Raw genomic sequence first — 22,410 nt, forward strand, 5'->3', positions numbered from 1 at the left:
CCCCTTCCCTGCTTTCCCTCCTCTTCCCTTCTTTTCTTCCCTTCCCATTTACTTTTTAAGCATCCTTCCCCCCCCCCTTTTCCCTCTTCCAAGTTGGACCTTATAGACAAACATGGTCCCCAACCATGTTTTGGGGGTCTACCATTTTCATCCTCGCCTGGAATTTACATTTGACCACAGTCAATGGGGGCACCAATGGTGGAACAAAATGCTGAGTTTTTAATTGGAAGCAATTGTATGAACCAGAAGTGATGTTATTATTATAAGTATATAATGTTAAATGTTGAAATCTTGTAATTCATTATGAATGTAATTGTTGTTGGGAAGCCATCCTGAGCTTGATTTTTGTCAGGGGAGGGCGGGGTATAAATTGAATAAAATCAATCAATCAATTTTAATAAGGTATGTTTGCAGGGTTATTATATGGTTTTATAACGTATCGTATCACGTATGTTTCAAAGTATTAGCTGCCTTGGTGGCCCTTGTAAGGGAACAAAGGCAGGATATACATTTTGTAAATAAAAATGAATTTTTTTTTTCCTCACAGCAACTCTGTGAGGTCGGCTGAGAGTACATGACTGGCCCAAGGGCACCCAGCAAGCTTCTACAGCATATTGAGGATTTGAACCTGGGTCTCCAAGATCCTAGTTCAGCACTCTAACCACTGCATCATCACATCTTCCCAGCATTTTAAACTACAGAAATAGGAGTTGTGGAGGACTCTGATAGAGATTGCTTAACTCTCCCGCCCCTGCAATAGTTTTGCTAATTAAAACTATTGTCATCCCCTCCCCTGCACCCTGTTCCCAGCCTTGGTAGGAAAAATGATGGGCACGTTCCAAAGCCAATAATACTGTGGAAAAGGATATTAGTGAATCTCTGAAGGGACCCACACAGCAACAATCCAGTCTGGGGTGCCAATGCAGCTGCTATCTCTATTTTTAAAATACTGGGAAGATCTTATCATGGATCTCCCAGCGTCTCATCTAGTTAAGCCCTATTATCTCCTGAAGTCAGGAACCTGCAGTTCAACCACGGTCTACCTTCCTTTCCCCCCTACTCTATTAGATGAATTCACACTGACACAACTTTAAGGAATAAAGGGGTACAAACTGCAAGAAAAGGTGAAACGGAAGTACCACTTCATGTTTCCCAAGAAAAACTGAATCCTTAAATAAAAGTGATTACCTACTTCAAAGAAGATATCAGAGGCTATTTTGGACTGCACTAATACTATTTGATCTGAGGTCATGTGAGCCAGTGGTAGAACACACACTTTGCATACAGAAGGCTTCATATTCTTAGTTAACATTAAGTCAGGGGAGGAGCTATGCCTAGGAGGATGGCAACACCTTACATACAAATGCATGTAATGAAGCACAAACACTGATGTGATTTTGAATTTTTCTGGTTTTGTTTTCAAGGAAATGCTGATTCAGGAGAAATCAGTCTGGAGCAAGATAACAGGTGCTTTCCCCTCCTGGCACTTATTCACTCAACATAATCCCCCAAAAAGTTCTAAATGTTTTTTTTGCGAGAGCAAGCATGTGCAGAATCCTGCAAGGAAAAAAGCTTCTACAGGAGTTGATTCTGAAAAAAGAATGGGGGTGGGGAATCAGGCGTCTTCTTCCACCACCACTACTTCATGCCAAATCCCTCCCCCAAAGCAACTTATTTTTAAAATGTCAGGTTCTTCCCCACATTTGGTGTAATGTGTAATCTGCTCCTCTGAGACCCTGGAGAGTTCATGTTAGATGGGTCATGTTAGGAACAAGGCTTAAAAAAAGAAAGAAAGAGAAAGCAGGGACTTTTTCTGAGCACCATGCTATCCCCCCTCCTTCAGTACCAAAGTAGAGATCCACCACTCTATTTGCATACTCTGTTTCAAGCACACTACCCACTGGAGATACACCCATCCTACATCAGTCCTGCACCATCTGTGATCAAGATGAGCACAGTCCACCAACCACATACTGTAGGTGTTTGTGCAGCTTCTCATCAAGATACATAAAACAGAGTTTTAAGAACAATTATAACAAAAACCCACAGTATATAAAAACAATAGCCACTGCTGTAATGTACAAAACACTCAAGCTCAAGAAAACTCATTAAACTATAGGATAAAACAACAGCTACCTATTGTTAGAAACTGATCACCTAGGCAAGAACTGGCAACTCCATTTTATAAATCTAGCAATCCACATAGCAGCAATTTAACCATAATTCCATACATTTTTCCCACCCTTCATCCAAGGAGCTCAGGATGATATGCACTGTTCTTCCCTTCTCTGTTATATCCACACAACAACCCTGTGAGGTAGGTTAGGCAAAGGGTAACTGGTCCAAGGATAACTAGAAATCTTCATGGTAGAGTAGGGATTTGAATCTGAATCGCCCAGATCCTAGTGTGACACTCTAAACTCTGCTAGCTAAAGCTCTGCAATTTGATGACCTTGTTTATTCATTTCACTTCTCTATCATATGGGAATGTTAATGTAGATGATGAGGTCTTTGGAGCACTGTGCATTTCTAGCAGGGAGACTTGGATAATACACTCAAGTGATAAAAAAGAAAACTACTAGCCACAAAAGTATTGCCAGCCTTCAAGTCTTGGTTTCTGCCAGTAAAAGGCAGAGGGAGAGGGCAGGGCCATGTCCAGGGCTATTTTGGCCTTTGAGGGAGGACTCACTGGGGCCAGGCCCACCAGCAACCAGTGGGCGACTTGTATGACTCACCCAGGACTGACTTCTTGCTACTGTTCAGCAGCAGCCCCCACCATAAAAATCAGTGTGGTGTAGTGGTTAGAATTTTAGACTAGAATCTAGGCGACCCAGGTTCAAATCCCCATTCTTCCGTGGAAGGTTACTGGGTAACCCTGGACCAGTTACAGATTCACAGCCTAACCTACCTCATAGGGTTGTGGTGAGGAAAAAGTGGAGGAGAGGAGAATGATATAAGCTCCTTTACGTCTCCACTGGGGAGAAAGGCAAGGTATAAATGCAGTAAATAAAGAATAAATATAGCAGAAGATGGGGAAAAGATAAAAGGTAGTGTAGAATCATAGAGTTGGAAGGGACCACCAGGGTCATCTAGTCCAACCACCTGCACAAGGCAGGAAATTCCAAACTATCTTCCCCACACACACACACACACCCAGTGACCCATACTCCATGCCCAGAAGATGGCCAAGGTGCCCTCCCTTTTACGATCTGCCTAAGGTCATAGAATCAGCATTGCTGACAGATGGCCATCTAGCCTCTTCTTATAAACCTCCAGGAAAGGAACGCTTACCACCTCCCGAGGAAGCCTGTTCCACTGAGGAACTGCTCTGTTAGAAAATTCTTCCTAATGACTAGACAGAAATTCTTTTGATTTAATTTCAACCTGTTGGTTCTGGTCCAACCTTTTGGAGCAACAGAAAACAACTCGGCACCATCCTCTATATGACAGCCCTTCAAGTACTTGAAGATGGTGATCATATCACCTCTCAGACTTCTCCTCTTCAGGCTAAACATTCCCAGCTCCTTCAACCTTTCCTCATAGGACTTGGTCTCCAGACCCCTCACCATCTTTGTTGCCCTCCTCTAGTTGGTTGGTGGGCAGGAAGGAAGGACAAAAGGTAGTAGGGGAAAGTGAGGATATTGGGGTCACCAGGTGGAAGGAAAGAGGAAATAGTGTGGGGAGGGATATACAGGGGGAAAGTGAGGTGCCCCTGCAAATCCTTTAAGGTTCCCCACCTCAAAACTGGGCCTGGCACAGCAATCGGCACTGCATAACTGGGCTCTTTTTCTGGGTAAAGGCTGCCAAGAGGAGGGAAAGTTGAAGGCAGAAGGGCAGATAAAGGTAGCTTGGATGGTAGATGGGGACACTATGGGGGTTTTCAGGGAAGGGAGAGAGAACAATTAGTGGGAGAGGGAACAATGAGATGCCCCTTGCAAGTCCTTGTGGGTCCTCTGTTCTCTTCTGTTTCTTCAATGACATGTTTGTGTTTTGCTAGGACAGGGGTCGGCAAACTCATTAGTCAAAAGAGCCAAATATCAACAGTACAACGATTGAGATTTCTTTTGAGAGCCAAATTTCTTAAACTTAAACTATATAGGTAGGTACACTGTTTATTAACTTAATAAACTTTAATTAAAGTTTTAAGTCTTAATTAAACTATAGGTACACTGAATAAAACTTGATATCATACTGAATAGTGATCTTATTTATTGATAAAAATTAAATTGTAAGTCCCTGCCATTTCCCCCTCCCAGTCCAGAGTCCTCGTCTGGAGGCCTGGTCTACCGCCATAAAAGCCTATTGGTAGACTGGCCTCCGGCTGAGTCCCATTGGGAGGCCAGGTCTACCCATTGGCTTTCTTGGTAGTAGACCTGGCCTCCAGAGGCCCATAATTGGTAGACCTGGCCTCTGAAGGGGGACTTTTTCCCCCTCCTCAGAGTCCAGGTCTACCGCCAAGAAAGCCAGTGGGTAGACATGGCCTCCCAATGGGACTCAGCCGGAGGCCAGGTCTATCAAAGGAAGCCCGCCCCGCCCAACAGCTGATAGGCAGGGGGGCAGGAACCGCCAAGCCGCCCGCCCAGCAATCGCGCGGCTAGAGGGGAGGGGAGGCTTTAACCTCCCAACCATTGAGGGAAAGGGAAAGGGGGACCCGGCCATTCTCCACGGTGTGTGTGGGGGGGAGACAGCGCGCCCGCTCTCTCTCTCAGGCGTGCTGGCTCCGCAGCCCAGCTGCCGGCACGAGCGGGCGCAAGAGCAGGGGCTCCGAACCAAGTTCGGAGAGCCGCACTCAACTGGCCAAAGAGCCGCATGTGGCTCTGGAGCCGCAGTTTTGAGACCCCTGTGCTAGGAGAACCAACACATTATGCTTTTCTCTCTGAGCTTTTTGATACAAGAGTACCATCTAAATAATGTACATACTTAGACTGTATATAGGAGCCCCGTGGTGCAGAGTGTTAAACTGCAGTACTGCAGTCAAAAGCTCTGCTCACAACCTGAGTTCGATCCCAACGGAAGTGGGTTTCAGGTAGCCGGCTCAAGGTTGACTCAGCCTTCCATCCTTCCGAAGTAGGTGAAATGAGTACCCAGCTTGCTGGGGGTAAAGGGAAAAGGACTGGGGAAGGCACTGGCAAACCACCTCGCAAACAAGGTCTGCCTTGGAAACGTCGGGATGTGACGTCACCCCATGGGTCAGGAATGACCCGGTGCTTGCACAGGGGACCTTTACCTTTAGACTGTATATACATATAATAAATCTCAAGTAACGTGTCAAGCATTCAGGTTGATTTGTTTGTTTGGACAAAATGGGAATAAGGGAATAGGTGGAAGATAATGACATACAGATCATGCAGTCCAATCCTATATGTTTGCTAAGAAGTAAGCATTACTGACCACTATGGGAATCTCCCTAATAAGCATGCATAGGACTGCAAACTTAGATAGGTTAAAGGAAAGCAGAGGGAGAATTTGGGTGTCAGCGAGCAGTACAGAGAACAAAAATGTAAAGTGCAAATAAAAAAGGTGCCATCCCTTCACCCTAAGAGTTTTCAGGTGTTATGCAATCCAGGAGAACTGAAAGCACAAGCAATTTATTTTTCCCGTTCTGTACACCTCATTGTAGTATTCCAAATCAAATTTTCTTCCCACTAGGTTGAGATGCACAAATTCATCCTGCACTGGAAGCCTGTGCACCTTGCTTTGTGTGTGTGTGTGTGGGGGGGGGGGATAATGTATCAATTTCAGTCATCACAAATAGAAACTAGAAGTGTTTGAGCTTTCCAATCACCCCATATTCCATAATTTCCAAATTGTCTCCTTAACTCCCTGTCGATGGTCCCTTTGGGCTCTGATTACTGGCACATTTGCATTCCCAACTTTATCTTCGCAATCATAATGGTGGCTATTTATAAATTAAAGCTACAAACTCTCCATTGCACATTTCACCCTAAATAGCAAATTTCACTTTGTGCTTGCGCAGCAAACCAATGAATGCACAGAACACACACACACAGCCCTCTAAATGCTGCATGTGTTCAGGAGGAAAAGGGCTGCCAGCTCCTGAAATGAAGGAGACTTGTGTGTCTTTTAACGGCTTCATAGCAGCGAGTGTCTGAGAAGTATCTTCTTTGACTTCTGACTGCTCAAGATGCTGTTTTCTTTGAACGCATTTCAGTCTAAAGTTGGCAACTTTGCCTGCAGCGAGTCTGTCATCCATTCTTATCACTGATCTATTACTTCTTGTAAACCTTTAACTGCAAAGTCCCGAGGAGGAATGGTGTGCTATTACGTGCGTTAAAACCGTTAAAATGCAGAATAGTGAAACAAATGTATATATTTATATAACTATGTCCGTTAACTTTAATTGTGTAAGACAAACAATTGTTAACTTTAAATGGCATAATGCCGGTGTCTTTAGCAGCTATATATGGCTTGCAGCAACATAAAAGGTGAGGCTTTTCCATTATGGGCAGGACAATCTAAAGGGGGGTAGTTGAGGGGCGGCCGGGGGCAGTGCAGCCACAGTGTAGTGGAAGCTGCCTCCTCAGCAGCTTGCTGCAGCTGCGCCATGGTTGCAAGGGAAAAATAAAATCTCCCCCAAGCTCTGTGAAACTCCTCTATGTGGTTCCAAGGGGCTGTGCCACCATTTTTGTAGGTGCAAGTTTGCACTGGCAAAAGGGGGCATTCCCGAGACAAAAGGGCTCAGGGAGCAGACTAAAGTCAGCCCCGCCCCTGGGAACGCCCCCTCTGACACCAGCACGAGCCTCTACGCTGGAGATTTGCTGCCACACCATTCTCAGCACCAATGTACATGTCCATTTAGCTGGTGCAAGTGGCATCTACATCGATACCGGGGTCATGCCACATCCAAAGCCCTTTTACCCCTCCCCTTTGGATTGCATTTTTAATCCCCACCCCCCAAAAAGTTTCACCAATTAAATTTTGGCCAATATATAATGGGTTTTACTGTTTATTTGAGTAGGTTTACATAAACTTACTGTTCCTGTCTTTTCAATTCATGATTTCTACAGAACAATTAGATGTGAAGGTTGATAAAAGAACAAAAAGACTCAAAATTATTTTATTTACATTTTAAGACTTTTTTTAGTTTTGCCCATGGGAAAAATGAAATTTTCGGAAGCACTAAACGCCTATAAAATATTTTCTCTTTCAGAATGAGTGAAATGTTTTAACACAAGATTTCATTAATTTAAGAAGTATAATATACAGATTTTTATTTCAGACTACAGCATTAGATAACTACACGTCCTGTGTATATGGTACACATATACAATATTTTCAATGATATTACTGTTTAAATATTACTAATTTTGTCCAAAATTAACATGGTATTATGGTTATCGTGGTTATACATCATCAAAGAATACCAAGTTTCCAATGTTATAAAGTTTAACTTGATTTTCAACTTTTGCTTTTTACTACCACTCAGATGGCAAAAACTAAGATTTGTGTGCTAAAGTAGCGTACGGTACAGCAGTTTGCAGTTCTCCAGTAAAGTAACAAAATAGGTTTCGGGATGATAAGAAAATAAACATTGCATACTTTTCAATTTTTCCCCAAAAATGTCTGTGTTTTCCCCATGATTTCAAAATTTCTGGAAATGTCTAGTACTCTAGATTTATCAGACTTTCCCATGCGAGCCAAGACATCTGCATGATAATGCCATCATAATTCTCACAGTCTGCCCAAGCGAAATAGAGTTCTTTTTCAATGATACAGCAATGAGGTCATTGGGTCAGTGATCAAAAGGGTCAGCATGGGGTATGAACTGCATAGGCCATCTGTGTCCCTTAGGCTAGAATTGAGCCAGGCTCACTGAAGCAAGTGCTTCTCCAAAGTGGAAGAAAACTGCATGAAAGGGAAATAAACAACACTCTTTGTGGTCAGTGTATATAGGTGCAACACTTCCTGCATTGTCATACAACGGTTGCAATACCACACAGATGCTCAGCATGTTTCTAGACCCGAGGTGGATCTTGCCAGCAAACTCAGAAAGGGGACTTTTGCACAAGGAGAGTCTACTTTTGTATGGGAAATCGTCTGTCTTCAATTAAACTACGAAGCAAAGAAAACAGTATCTCCAAACAATCGTGTGTGTGTGTGTGTTTTAAATGATTTTCCATGCATTGCTTTCCTTTCCTCACTCCAGCAAGAGAAGAATATTTTAAGTATTTCCAGACATCACAAAACTAACCTAAATCAGAAACTTCCTCACTAAAACTAGTGATATGATAGGCAGATGTTATGTTGTCAAAAAACACTCAATTTTTGATGAATGTGGACAATGTATTTGATTGATCTTGGCAACTCCTTTAGTAAATATTCAGTGGCTGCTTTAGGGCCCAACAGAACATCAGTTCCATGTTTAAATAGGAGCAAATGTCTACCCTGGCATGCAATCCTAAGAACACTTTCCTGGGATAAAGCTTTACTAAATACCGGTAGACCTGAGTAGGATTCTGAGTAGACATGCTTAGGATTACTCTCTAGTAAGATGCCCATGAGTATCAGAAATGGGGGTGGGCCAACAGCAACCAGGAGGATGGGGGGAGGTGATGGCAACCAAAGAGAGAGGTAATGGTGAGTAGGAATAGGGGAAGCAAGAAAAGAAATGGAATTCACCCCCCCCCCAATTCCTTAACTGTACTTCTCTAATGCATGACAAGTATGTTACAAGACAATTTTTCAAATTCTGGCACAATAAGATGCTCAAAAGAAGATTCAAATGAACACCTGCTGTGTGGTAGCTGTTCCAAAATCAGCCATGTGTTAAAACAAATAGCTGTAACTTTTGAGAAGCAGTTAGGAGGCAAATGCTGTTCTTCTGCTGCATAAGTGAGAGGTGTAATGGTCACGTCACGATGCTACAGACATGTCAACACCACATAGCAAATCAGCATTAATGTGAATTTGCTCTAAATCAAAAGAAACCATTTGATCCTCTCCAAGCATAGCTCATGCAAAATGATGTGGGGGATCCAAGCAGTGCCACGTGATATTCTAAAGACGTCTGCGTTTGCCCTATGCCTTATCCAGTTTCTCTTTCTAATTGCAAAAGAAAGTCAATCCACAAGATTAGGACTGGATTTTAACTCATTTTTAGGGCTGAAGAAACCAAGCAAAAGGGGGCACTTGAGAGGGATCTTGGGAAAGAAAAAAAAACTAGCAGTAAAAAGTTAGCTTAGGATACATAGAAATGCACCCATTAACTCAATGAGACTTCTATTGCACTGGTTTGTAGCTGGTTAGTAAAGGCCATTTCTTCAATCCATTTCTTTTCCCCCAGCCATTTTGAGAACTTTATGCTGGGGGGAAAAAAATGATTTAAAATAGGTTCAGCATTTCACCAGCCAAAAATCCTCTATATGTACTAGGATCTGGTTTTTCTAAACTAAACTGGTCAGAAATAACATCTGACTTTCTTTCCATGCCTTTCTTGTCATTTCCTGCAGTCAATAGGTCACCTTTGGTGGTTTAATAATCTTAAACCCAACCTAATTACTTGAGATTCTTATGATGTGAAATCCCACAGCTCCAAGCTACCACAAAGGCAGCAACAGATGGCCAGAGGCCCCTTCGGTATCACTAACAGCAAAATCCTTTGCCTCTCTAAACTTCAAATTTTTGTTTATTTATTTTTCATTTGAAGTATATATATGTTCTGGATCTCATAGGGTACAAAAGAGCCTAAAGACACTCCACAGAAACACATCCACTCTGTGATTTCCCCAACAATTATCTGCAAAAGATAGGCTGCAGTCCTTTCCTGGGAGTAAGTGCCACTGAATAAAATTGAACTTACTTCTGAACAGACTTGTTTAGAATTGCTCCCCCCTATTCTGTCATTTGGCAACAGAAACTATCTAACATATTTCCACCGCACTTGCAGATCGTGGGTTCCAAAGTCTGACTCTGACAAATGCAGTTACATCATACTGGTTTAATGTCTTGTCAAGGATGAAATGGAGAGATGGGTTTAAAGGAGATAAAAGGCAGGAACTGCAAGAATCAAGCTTGATTTACCGTCAAGCAATCCAATATATATATTTGAGTAGGACGTCTAACAGTAGACCTGTTTAGGATTGCTCTCTAATTCCAAAACATCACGACATTCAATTCCATAATTTCCACTGGCTGTAAACACTTCTGTCTTCCCTCTCTCAGTATGACTTGCACAATTTTTTAAAAAATGTGGCCTGTTTATTATTATTACCTCTACTGCCATATCATCTTTTAACTTTCAGTTTAGATAATGTTCACGGGTGCCGTAATTTCAAGCTATTTCCCCCATCTTCCACACCCCCATCTATTTGTGCGTATACACCACACCTACAATATGACTGTAGAACACCAAACTCCAGCATAAGAACCAAATAACTAGTTAACATAGCAGGGGATGACAAGCAAAGATTTTCTCTCCAAAGCCATTGCTTAATTAAACCCGACGTGCTTGTTCAGAAAGGAAGCAACGAGCATTTTGTTTCATGGAGAATTCTAGGCAACTAACAGATTTTTCACCCAGATCATTTGTAAAGCCTGATCACATGCTAGTTGCTTGGTGCACTGTAATAAACAAGGAGGCCTTGAATATTGCAGGTACCTCTAAGCATTCTGGGATATCTCTTGCAAAATCGTTCATGGGGGGCCAAGCTGGGCCCGGTTTTTTTTTTCCTCCCAGAGAGGAACGGCAGCCCCTGAAGTTGCTTTAAAAAAAAATGTTTGCATCCTCCTTCCAGACCTCGGACTAAAACCATCGAGCGACACTAAGCAAAAAAATAATAATAAAATAAAATCCCAGGCTCTGGGCTAGAAGCCTGTTGCAAAACGGTTCGTCTCATGGCAGGTCTCACGCTAAGCCCCCCCACCCCTTTCGGCTCCAAGCAGGCAGCCAGCCTCGCATCCTCCGGAACGGCACTGCCTATAGAGCCTGCCCATCAAATGCCCATACCGCCCCCCCATCCCCCTTCCGAGCCTCCCCCGCCGCCGCGCGATCGCCCAGCCTGCACAAACCAGGCAACGACTACATATGGGGGGGGGGGTAAGGGGAGGGGGGCCGCGGACCCCGCACCCGTGCCTCCCACCCTCCTTTTCAGCCCCCCCCCTTTCAGACATCCCTACGCCCAGCCGACGAAGCCAGGCGGCAACCCCCGCAGCCGCGACCGCGATCCCCCCGCCCCCCAGCCCGGCGCTTGAGGGTGGCGACCCATCCATGCGGCAAAACGAGGGCCAGGATTCCTCCCCCCCACCACCACCACCACCCACCCCTTCCCACGATCGCAGGAGGAGAAAAGCGGGGGCGCCTCCGCTCGTACCTGGAGGAGGGACGCGAGGATGCTGCCGGCCTCTGCGGCTGGGCGCGGGATGCAGCGGCAGCAGCAGGGGAGGAGGCAGGGATGCGCGGGCGAGGCTCCGGCGCGCGGCAGTCTCCGCCCCCTCCGCCCCCTCCTGCTGCCGCCGGGGTCTATCTGTGTCACACACACACACACACACACACACACACAGAAATAGACACAGGCGCGCGCACAGATACAAAGGGCAGGAAATGGCTGCAGCCGGTGCACTTCCTGAGCTCTGTGCTGAACTCGCCGCCTCCCCCCCCACCACCACCACAACTGGGGAGAGAAGCCGATCCCCACCCCTCCCCTCCCCGCCAACCCTTCCACCCCCTGCAGCTACTCCCAGCTGCACCTGTTCATCAGACCACGGGGACACGTTTCCATCGACCCCCTTTTCTGTTGCCGTCCAGGCGAACCTCAGCCGCTGACCTCTCTGGTGGGTGTGAAGTGCCGTCAAGTCGCAGCCGACTTATGGCGACCCCTTATGGGGTTTTCATGGCAAGAGACTAGCAGAGGTGGCTTGCCGGCGCCTTCCTCTGCACAGCAGCCCTGGTCTTCCTCGGTGGTCTCCCATCCAAAGACTAACCAGGGCCGACCCTGCTGAGCTTCTGAGACGGAACGAGATCAGGCTCGCCGGGGCCGCCCAGGTCAGGGCGACCTCTCTGGACGCGTCACGAAAACAAAAAGCCTGCCCTGAATGGCAGGGCGTTTATGGTTCGTTCTTTGAAGACGCGGACAAACTTTGGAACATCTGTATGAGGGAGATTGGTTGCTCTCGCCCTCAAGTGGGGAATAGTCATTCCCCTCCCCCCCCCCCGCCAATAACATCATAAACCTGCATAGTAGGCTCTATCGGGATGTACTGGAACGAATGACAGGCGAGCCCATTAGAAACAGTGGTAGAGGTTGCCCAGCCCGTTTGAAATAATAGGAGCCTGGAGTGTCCATAGACTTGCATTGGCTACATTGAAATACATTACAGCACAAAAAGAGTTGCGAAGAAAATGGGGAATGGGTTTTCCAGCAAGGTCTCTACGCCCAGATACGCCACTCTGGGACTGGAATGACAGCCCCCCAAGTGGATTGAGGGCCCCTGGGATTAGCACAAGTGTTCTGGGGCAGGAACGACAGCCCCCCAAGTGGATTGACGGCCCCTGGGACTAGCACAAGTGTCCCAGGGCTGGATTGGCAGCCCCCCAAGTGGACCGACAAGCCCTGGGACTAGCACAAATTTTCTGGGGCTGGATTGACAGCCCCCCAAGTGGATTGACAGGGGGGGCTGCCAATCCAGCCCTGGGACACTTGTGCTAGTCCCAAGGGCTGTCAATCCACTTGGGGGGCTGCCAATCCAGCCCTGGAACACTTCTGCTAGTCCCAGGGGCTGTCGATCCACTTGGGGGGCTGTCAGTCCTGCCCCAGAACACTTGTGCTAGTCCCAACCATGACTAAAGCTTTAAAGGGAATGTTATTGATGTAAGGGAGAGGAGGAAAATTAGTACAGTTTATCTGGAGTACCATACAATATAGAACCCCATAGTATTCATACTTAGGCATTTCTAAACTATATCTCCCCATTCTGACCCATTAGGTCACATCATTGGGAACGGCTGCACTAGCCTTGTTCACAAGTTCCCGTGAATGCACATATATCCTGCATGTATGCGTACATGTGTATGTAAGAAAGAGGCAACAATTCCAATAATGCAGAAACAATAGATGTAGTACAGACATAGGCACCCACAGCGCTGTATGCAAGGTACGTTTCATTTTCCTACATGGAAGTGATAAAGGAAATTTTATGTGTATGCAGTAGCATTTCATCTGCTCAAGGCAGCACTGAAGCACTGGTACAGAGAAGCACAAGGATTCTCATTTAGAGCGAACATTGTATGGAGCGGGCCTTCAATTTTTGACAAGGAATAAGGCAAAAGAGATTGTTGAGACAAATACCCCCTCCTTGTACTTTCTGACCTACTAATTGAAGCAGTGCCTCTTGATTAAGGAAAATGCAGACTTTGACCCTTTTTTTCCCATGGGTCCTCTGGCAGAATAATACAACAGTTACCAAAAATATTTCAGAGGCAGCCTACAAGAAAAAAAGATTCATATCCTACCTCCTACTTCTTTTTGATTTTCAGTCATCATGGGGCATATGGACAGAACAACAATGCAGTAAAAAAAGTCTAATATATACATAAAACAAACAATGCATCAAAAACTGCCTAAAATCTCACTAGATTCACTAGGCTACTAGACTCTGTTTAGAATTTTAACAGCAATGCAAAAAAGCTCCCCCATTTTAATGAATGGGGGGGGGGAGGATCCTGTCCACAGTAAGAAATTTTGCTAGCAATGCAGTAGTTCTCTCTTTTCTTTCTTTGAGAATATTTTATTCTTCAAACAACGGGAGGTTTAAAGCAGAATTTATAGTTATGGGTCTCTCCCTCCCCTTTCCTTAGCAATAAAAAGTTCCAGGGGCAACTTTTCCTGGGTTGTCTGTCTTTGAAGGAGAGAATGTTGGAGATGTAGAACGGATTGAAAGCCCCTGGTGACATGAACAGGGAATCTGAGGTCATTCTGAGTTTACAGAGAGTTCTGTGGTCCATTCGCCACTGCATCCCTGAGGTAGTAAATATGGCCTGGTTTAAAAACCACACCAGGCAAAGTTCTGTGAAGCTGGCAACAGGTTTAGCCACACTGAAAATGCACATGCATGTGATATTATTGTGCCGTAGATTCACGACTCCGATGTACTTCCAGACGGAGTCTCACATAGGTAAAGGCCTCCTTCCCCACACAGGGATGTTTTCTTTAACATGCCAATTATCATGCCTGTACTATTAATCCTGCCTATACTATTTTTATTATGATTTTATCAACCACGCAAATGGCTAGTATTCCTAATGTTATTATCACTGTTGCTACCACTTCTAACTATTTAGCAATTTATAGTGCCAGTAGCATGCATGGCTAGAGTAAGGACAGTAATGGGGAGAAAGCAACGAATGGCAAAACAGGTGGCATAATATGGATAACTGGTTTATTCATTCAAAACATTTCTAAACCTGCCTTTCTCCCAAGGTGGGTATCAGATTAAAAACCACCTAAATCACAGAAAGTTGAAAACAAACTATTATAACAGCCAGCAGAAAACCTATAGACTCCAATGACTCTCTTAAAAAGTCCAGTCTTCCTTTTTTCTTTTCTTTTTCTTTTTTTTTTCTTTGCTATCAAGTGGCGGCCAACTTATGGCAACCCTATAAAGTTTTCAAGGCAAGGGATGTTCAGAGTTGGTTTGCCATTGCCTATCTCTACATGGTGACATGGGATTTCCTTGGTAGTCTCCATTCTACATACCATCTAGGGCCAACCCTGCTTAGCTTCTGAGATCTGTTGAGATCGGGCTAGCCTGGGCTATCCAGGTCAGGGCCCTGATTTACCAGGGTCAATGTAAAGGTAATCCCTTGTGCAAGCACCGGGTCATTACTGACCCATGGGGTGATGTCACATCATGACGTTTACTTGGCAGACTATGTTTATGGGGTGGTTTGCCATTGCCTTCCCCAGCCATCTACACTTTATCCCCAGCAAGCTGGGTACCATTTTATTGACCTCGGAAAGATGGAAGGCTGAGTCAACCTTGAGCCAGCTACTTGAAACCAACTTTCATTGGGATCAAACGGGGCTTCTTCCTGATTTACTACCCTAGAAAGCTGTTCCATAGGGCTGGAGCCACTATAGTGAAAGCCCGTGGAGGGGGGGGGGCAGCCATACAATACACCTTTGCAGAGGCTGGGATAACCAACAGCTGTTGCTGTGATGAGCAATGTTCCCATATGGACTCATAGTGGGATAAATGATCTTTCAGGTATGTGGGCCCAACGTTGTGAAGGGCACCTTGAATTGGACTTCGAAGCCGACAGCAAACCAATGCAAAGACTGCAAAAAGGTTCAATATGACCCCTGTAGCCCACCCTGATACCAGAGGGTTTATCTCATTTTGCACCAATTTCAGTTTATGAATCATTTATGAATCATAGAGCATGTTACAATAGTCAAGTTTTGAAGTTAATGCTACATAGATCAGCATGGCCAGGTCAGCATTCTCCAAATATGGGCAAAGCCTATGGGCCAAATGTAGCTAGTAAAAAGCACTTTTGGCCATTGGCAGACTCCTGTTTCTCCAAAAATAGAGCAGGGTGCAACAGAATTCCCAAGCTCCTCACAGTATCTGTCAAAGAAAGCTGGAAACGGATCAGTTGAATTCAGGAGAAACTGACTGATTTAGAATTCCTTCACAGATTTCTAAAAACAGTAGGAAAGGCACATTCTCAAAATATAAAAACATTGGAAGTCCCCATTAATACAAACCTGGTATAATGGTAAAAAATAAGTACACAGAACACTTTGTGGTAGTTTTGTGTAGCCAGCTGCCAGAATCACAAGCTTCTGCTTGCAATGGATGGCACAATTTGTTGGCTTGAAGAAGCTGAGATAGTTCAATGAAAGCAGTCCCCTTGTCCTGCAGCTGATCTACCTTACCGCCCTTTTGTTCATCTTTCCTCCTTCTCTTGCTTGTGAAATTCTGTAACATTGATGGACACTGGTGATCAATTATTTTGTTTTGTTTTATGAGCGAAAATTAGAAATATTTAGCTTTGGAAAGAGGATCCCTTCTCTTGTGGAAATGAATTTTCATCATGACCTCTTTGGACTTGACAGTTCTTTGGACATGGCAAAATATTCATATTGTCACTATTTTGGTGTCCCTTTCTTTGCAAAGTCAGGTGTTAGGCAGGCTTTTCTTGTCTGTGGCTTCCTAGAGGCACCTGGTTGGCCACTGTGTGAACAGACTGCTGGACTTGATGGGCCTTGGTCTGATCGAGTAGGGCCTTTCTTATGTTCTTAACATGTGTTATAAAACTGATAAAAGCACAAGAAAGATGGATGCTCCACAAAACAGAATGAAAGGAAGCCAAAACCAATAGATAGGTTTATTAAGAATTTCTTCAAATTTCCCAACACATTTTGACATGAATGTTATTTGATATATATACACTGAATTTAATGATACTACACATTCCTCCATATCTACAGTTTTCTCCTGTGTAAATGATCAACTGTACACTGTTGAATAAGTACATTCATTTAATTTGAAAATTCCACTTAGATTTGTTAGCATAATGAAGTTTCTTTGTCCACATCCTGACCATACTTGCACATTAAATTAGCAGATAAATTATGGATATTTTGTTGCTGCTAAAAGAGCAGAAAACAGGTTATTCCATCAGAAAGTTTATCTATGATGATGTGGAACAGCAGGAGCAATGCATGAAGAGGATGGGCAAGGCAACATAATTATTTAAATAATCTATGTAAGCCCTTTTAAAAGCCAGTGGTTCCACAAAAACTATGATTTTTCAAACAAACAAACATCTGGCTTTCCAGGGGAGGGCAACTTAAAGGCATGTAACTGTCATTTTCTGATGAGACATTGGAAGTTTAAGATATTCCAATATGCAAAAAGATCAAAGATTACCCTGATAGCAAATTCAGTACAATCTCTTAATTCAGTACTTTTTAAACCCTGACCCAGGTGTCAATAGTCAAACGTAACAATAGGTAGCCATGAATGCAACTGTGACGTTGTATTTGTTTCAAAAGATGCTTACAGGCAGTTCAGTGTGGCTTTGATGAAATTTGTGTGGCTGGATGATGGACAACTGAATCAGTTAAATGGACAGAAGGCCACTTAGGCACATGGCTATGTTTTGCTAAATCAGGGCATTTGTTTTAAATTTGTTCCTTTGAGGCTAACAGAGTTCCAAAGATCCAGAAACTTTACTGAATGTGAACATGAACTCTGTATTATTTTCTAATGCTGTAAAACAATATGCAACCAATAAATATTTTTCTTAACGCCTACAAGTATAAACATGGTATTGGAGCTGTGCTATAACTATCAAACACATTAGTAAAGAAGGAAGTCACTGTTTAGGAGGCCAAAAAATAATGCATAGTCTAACTAGACACTGCGAATGAACAAATCGGAATTAAGCTGGGCCAAGATATTTTGGCAAACAAAGCTGAACATCTTATACGCTTCCCTTATTACTATGTAATAATAAATTAAATAAATTACAATTGGCTGCCATTAATGACAGCCAACATTATATCATCCAGTTTATTCTGCCTAATTCCAGGCTGAACTTAAGCAGGAGAAGCTTGGTGATTAGACATGCTGGGCTGAACATCCACCTATAGAATTTAACAGTATGACTGATCTATTACAGTAGTTCCAGGTCATATAAGTGGCACAATGGAAGAAAAAGAATGCATGGCCTTCTGTCAGATAATGCAGAAGCCATTATGATACCATGAGCAGTTTCCCAGCCAGTTCATAATTCATATCTGAGTTCTACAGAGCTTATGGACTAAGCTAAACACACACCTCAGTGTAGTCTGAGGAATAGCCTAGGCCACATACATGGGGAGAGGGGAACAACAGGCATATGAGATGGGCCAGAATTCCTTCGTTAGGTGCTAAGCATGAGTTAGCTAAACTCTTCTGCCCTTGAACTTTCCCAGTCTTTCCATACAAGGGTCAGGCCCCATTGAGCTGCTAGAAAGACTGGCTTTGTGAAACATGATGCACTATCATGGGACATGCAGAAAGACATGTGAACAACAGTGAAGCAACAAGCAGGGGTTGGAACATTTCCAGCAAAAAGAAATAAGGGGGAACTCAAATATTGAGAATCATCTCACAAGAGAAGTGAGATGGAAAGATTATAACGGTTTGCTGTTTTGGACACAGAGAAAACTTTCAGAAAAGGGAGAAAGTGCATAGCTTACTTCCTTACACTCTTTACTTTGGGAACTGAAGCTGTATAGTATCTAACAGACAAAATAAACTGACTGAACATTTAAAAATTGGATGTATTTTCCAGATCTTCCCATTGACATCTAATTTCTACCCAGATCCTGATTCTTGCCTGAATCTGACTCTAATTTCATTAAGAAGTTCAACAGTTTTTTTTCTTTTAAGGTATATAAAGTGCACACTTTCAACCAAATGATATGTATGTAGGTAATTACTGACCAGTACCTAACCATGTAAAGAATTGTTTAATTGTTCACATTTGCCATCAGATGGCAACATAAAAGGTAAAATGGATTTTAATTCAGAGTTCACAATTAAATCTCAGTTAAAGTGGGTTCAGATTTTCTCTTTATATCTGAAAACCCATTTTTTAAAAACTGTGGTGCTTCTGCCATCCATACAAGTGCAATTTTTTTTCATCGCCACATCTATGAGTATCACACATCAGAACTAACAGAAGACAGACTATTCCTAACCCACCCAGAGCACAAGAGGCAGTTTTGAGTCCGACCGGTCCTTGCTGTGTGACCCATCTAATCTGTTAATTTGTGCAATTTCTTTTTAAGAAGATTGTGTTTCAGATCTGCTGCCAAAAATGTTAGTTGCATATTCTATTTCAGTTTCAAGCAGGTTTGAATGGTGGGGGTCATGTTTCAGTTCCTCATCACTGAAAACACTTTTCAGTAAAGAATCGCTAATCGCTTCTCCCTAATTGCCTGTATTATTATTCCTGTGTGATGCTCCGGGATCTTCATGGATTCGTCTGTGAAATTCTCACACAACCTTGCAAGCATCTGGCACTATCCATTTTCTCAATCGGCAGCTGTGAGAGCAATTCCTGTAAGAATTTCTGTCCCAGGCTGGCTGTCTCCAGAAGATTCATATGTTGGAAAAGTCTGGCTGACACATGCATAAGAATAGGCATGTTTTTCATATGTTCTCAGTTTCAGGAGCGAAAAAGCTCTTTAAAACTCTGGCTACAGATCAGAGTCAGAGATTTCGTTGAGCTGGTAGAGCAGGGAAGAAAAGGATGGTCTGTCGTCCTGCTTCTGAAAGGGAAAGGGGGGTGGAAGCCACATTAAATACTACTTTGTGAAGGCCACTAGCAATTACAAAGCAACACTGAAAACCTCTTCAAACAAACTAAAACAATATATTGTAGGCATGATTTTGCAAACAACTGAAGGGAGCTCATCTGTGAAAAGAGTCAGATCAGAGTCAAAACAGATGAGATGTTGAGATTTAGACTGGGGGGCTTCATAGGAAAGAGAAAGGCAGCTTAATCCTTTCCATGATTCCACTGTGCTCCTATTAGCCATGGGGAAAAAAGAGAGTGGGGAGAAGGGTCCAAGAGGCAAATTGAGCAGGAGTGGAAAGATTTAACCTGCCTCTCTTTTCCCTGAGTAGCACCAATCCAGATCAGGGCCATGCGCACTGCAATTAACCTTTAAGAGGCTGGTAGATCTGTGATCTTGTCTCATCTAGTTTGACCTTCAGTCTCCAATTGCCAAAAAAGTTAGCTTTCCTTTCTCTGGTAGAAATGATCCCCCCCTGTCTAGCCACTGATTAATTTGATTGAAAAAGTAACCACGGATGAACAAAGTGCAGGGAATCTTCTTCTGTGAATGTGGACCCACATTATGAAACAAGTATTGGACTGTATCCTACCCTCTTGCTAAGCAAAGTTTGGAGCCTTCCTCCAGCCTAAGAAGCCAACTTGACTGGCTCTTTCTCTGGTAGAGGAGGTATAAGTTGGAGGCTAGATGAAGGCTTCAAAGTTTGCTAAACAGAATAGTGGGTTACAGGTCACTATCCTGTCCTGAAATATATTTAAAAACATGTATTTTCAAAAACAGGGTTAAGTATGAATCTGAACATTATTACTTTCAGAATAAAGCTTCACTGTGAACAAAGGATGGACCAAGTCATGGTGACTTTTTCTCCCAAACATTACTGCACAAATTCATCATCAGTTTGTCTTTCCCATTGACTGGGAACAACTTTTGAGCCATCCAAATTGATTTGACTGATGGATTGGCTCTAGAAAGAGAGAACAGAATCTTATTATTTAACCCGATGTGAGACAATATGATATATATGATAATGCCTTTGACCAAAGCAGAGCCATTTTTAGAATGTAAGCAATAAAATACATATGAATTTGTCCATGGAAGGGCATGATATCAGAGTGAAAAACAAACAAATACATAAATGTAGTCCTTATATAATTTAGTGGGTAGATGTGCAAGTTTATTTATTTATTCATTTATTTCATTAATACGCTGTCCTTCTCCCCAACAGACTCCTGGGAGCAGATTACAGATATCCAGTCATGGAGATTTATGGGCAGATTCCAGGCTGCAGATGAGCTAGAATGCCTCCAAAAATAGCACCCCATGCTCTAACAAACCCAACACAGCAATGGAATAGACTTGCTGACTTTGAAAGTTGCGACTGGCAGGATTTTTAAAGAGACAATGACATGGCTTGAGACTTTGTGCTCTAGTGTCACTAGGTGTCTTTTTTCCTGCCTTCTCCATGAGGGGTCTACAGGGAACTGAAGGGCCTTGAGTAGATGGAGTGCTGTACAGCAGAGGATTCAGACTCCTCTTAACTTAGAGGCTCTGACCTTAGAGGCTAATGGCATCCAAATACCTTACTCAAAAGGAGCTGTGGAACGTGCCCCCACCCCCAGTCCCACTAGATTTTGGATATTCTTAATAAATGTAGGTGTCTGACAGGTACTTTTTGACCCGTATCTGTATAAAATTTATGTTATGTGTGAGATCGATTTCCTGAAGTTTAACATTAAAAAGCCACCTTAAAGGGACCAGATTTAGATCAGATCTATGAAGCTGAAACCGGTGTGTGTGTGTGTTGAACCCTCTTCCTTTGAACTTTTCCAAGACAGAGTTACTCCACTCTGGCTGCTGTTAGCTTTGATAGGAAAAAAAGACCAGTACCCATATTGTATCTGTCTTGAGACGATAATAGCAATTTGAGGGGAATTTCTAAGGGGAAACAGCACAAAGGGAGAGGATTTCCCACAAGTCCTTAGCCTCAATACAAATCTTGCTCCCCACTCTGTCAAAGCATTTCATTAATTAATTAATGATTTCCTGTGGAACATGTAGCTGACCCTCAAAATCACTGTCTAAGGCAGGGTATCCTAAGTTTTTTTGGTCTGAAGGCCACAGTGAAATACAGAAACCATTTGGTAAGCTGGGCCAGGGGAGAGGCAGACCCTGTCCTGTTTTACAAAGATCATTGAGTCAGTGTTGATGAAAAATTAGTATAGCCTCCAAATGCCCTGCTCATTTGGTAGTCAGCCTCTCTGCCTCCTCCTCCTTCTCCATTGTCATGGACCACCCATGTCTTAGCATGGCAGGATGATTTCTCATTGGAGAAAGAGGACATCCCTCCCCCTAGCCCTGCCTTGGCAGATCTTTCCCATGAGCCAGCACCAATACTGCCCCCTGAACCAACAGGGCCTTCAGGCCTGGAGCCCCAGCATGGACCTGCCTGCGACCAGACCCATCATGGTCTCCTAAAGCATGCCAGGAGCAGAGGAGGGAACCAGTGACACCTATAGGGAAACAACTTGTATAAGGCTGCAGCCAGTGTGGGATCAACTTGTCTGCGGTCTTGCTGACTTACACCACCAGTTGCCTGACCTGCTTTGTATCTACTCATGTTACTTGACCCTTCGACTGCTTTTGACTTTACTTTCGGAATATGTAACATGACCCTGGACTGAGAACTTGGACTGGCTTCTGACTTTGCCTTTGATTGAGTTCTTGGACTGTGACTTCTGGACTGTCACCCAAGACTTCCTGCTGTCATTTCCTGTGGTTACTGGGACTTGCATCCCACCTGGTGGGCAGGACATCCATCTTCTTCTTCTTCTTCCCTCTCTGCCACTCCATCTCACTTGCCCTGTCCTCCTTTCTGTGCCGAGAATGCCCTAGCTGTTCTAGAAAACTGTAAAAAACTGTAAAGGGGGATAGAGTCTCCCTTTTGTAGACAGTTGTCTGGGGCACAAGTGGTACAGTTTGGGCATGTCTACCTTTACTTCCAGGCACACCATCAGAAGTGTGGAGTTTACTTAAGCATGCTGTATTCTATATGATGTTCACTGAGTATGAAATCCTTTGAAATTAAATTTCATTGATA

The 22,410-nt window shown here is 43.6% G+C and overlaps 1 protein-coding gene across 2 annotated transcripts in view; it reads right to left on the reverse strand.

Annotated features, from left to right (window-relative positions):
- Positions 1-19,007: 19,007 nt before the first annotated feature.
- The window catches only part of ITK (IL2 inducible T cell kinase), a 41,842-nt gene continuing 38,439 nt past the window's right edge, over positions 19,008-22,410 (reverse strand). For both annotated transcript variants that reach the window (XM_056857322.1, XM_056857331.1), the window contains exon 17: positions 19,008-19,286. In XM_056857322.1, the coding sequence (XP_056713300.1) occupies positions 19,215-19,286 (72 nt within the window). In that variant the 3' untranslated portion in view covers positions 19,008-19,214. The remainder of the gene's footprint in view (positions 19,287-22,410) is intronic.

This window comes from Euleptes europaea, chromosome 1, assembly GCF_029931775.1.
Source record: "Euleptes europaea isolate rEulEur1 chromosome 1, rEulEur1.hap1, whole genome shotgun sequence".
Taxonomy (NCBI): domain Eukaryota; kingdom Metazoa; phylum Chordata; class Lepidosauria; order Squamata; family Sphaerodactylidae; genus Euleptes; species Euleptes europaea.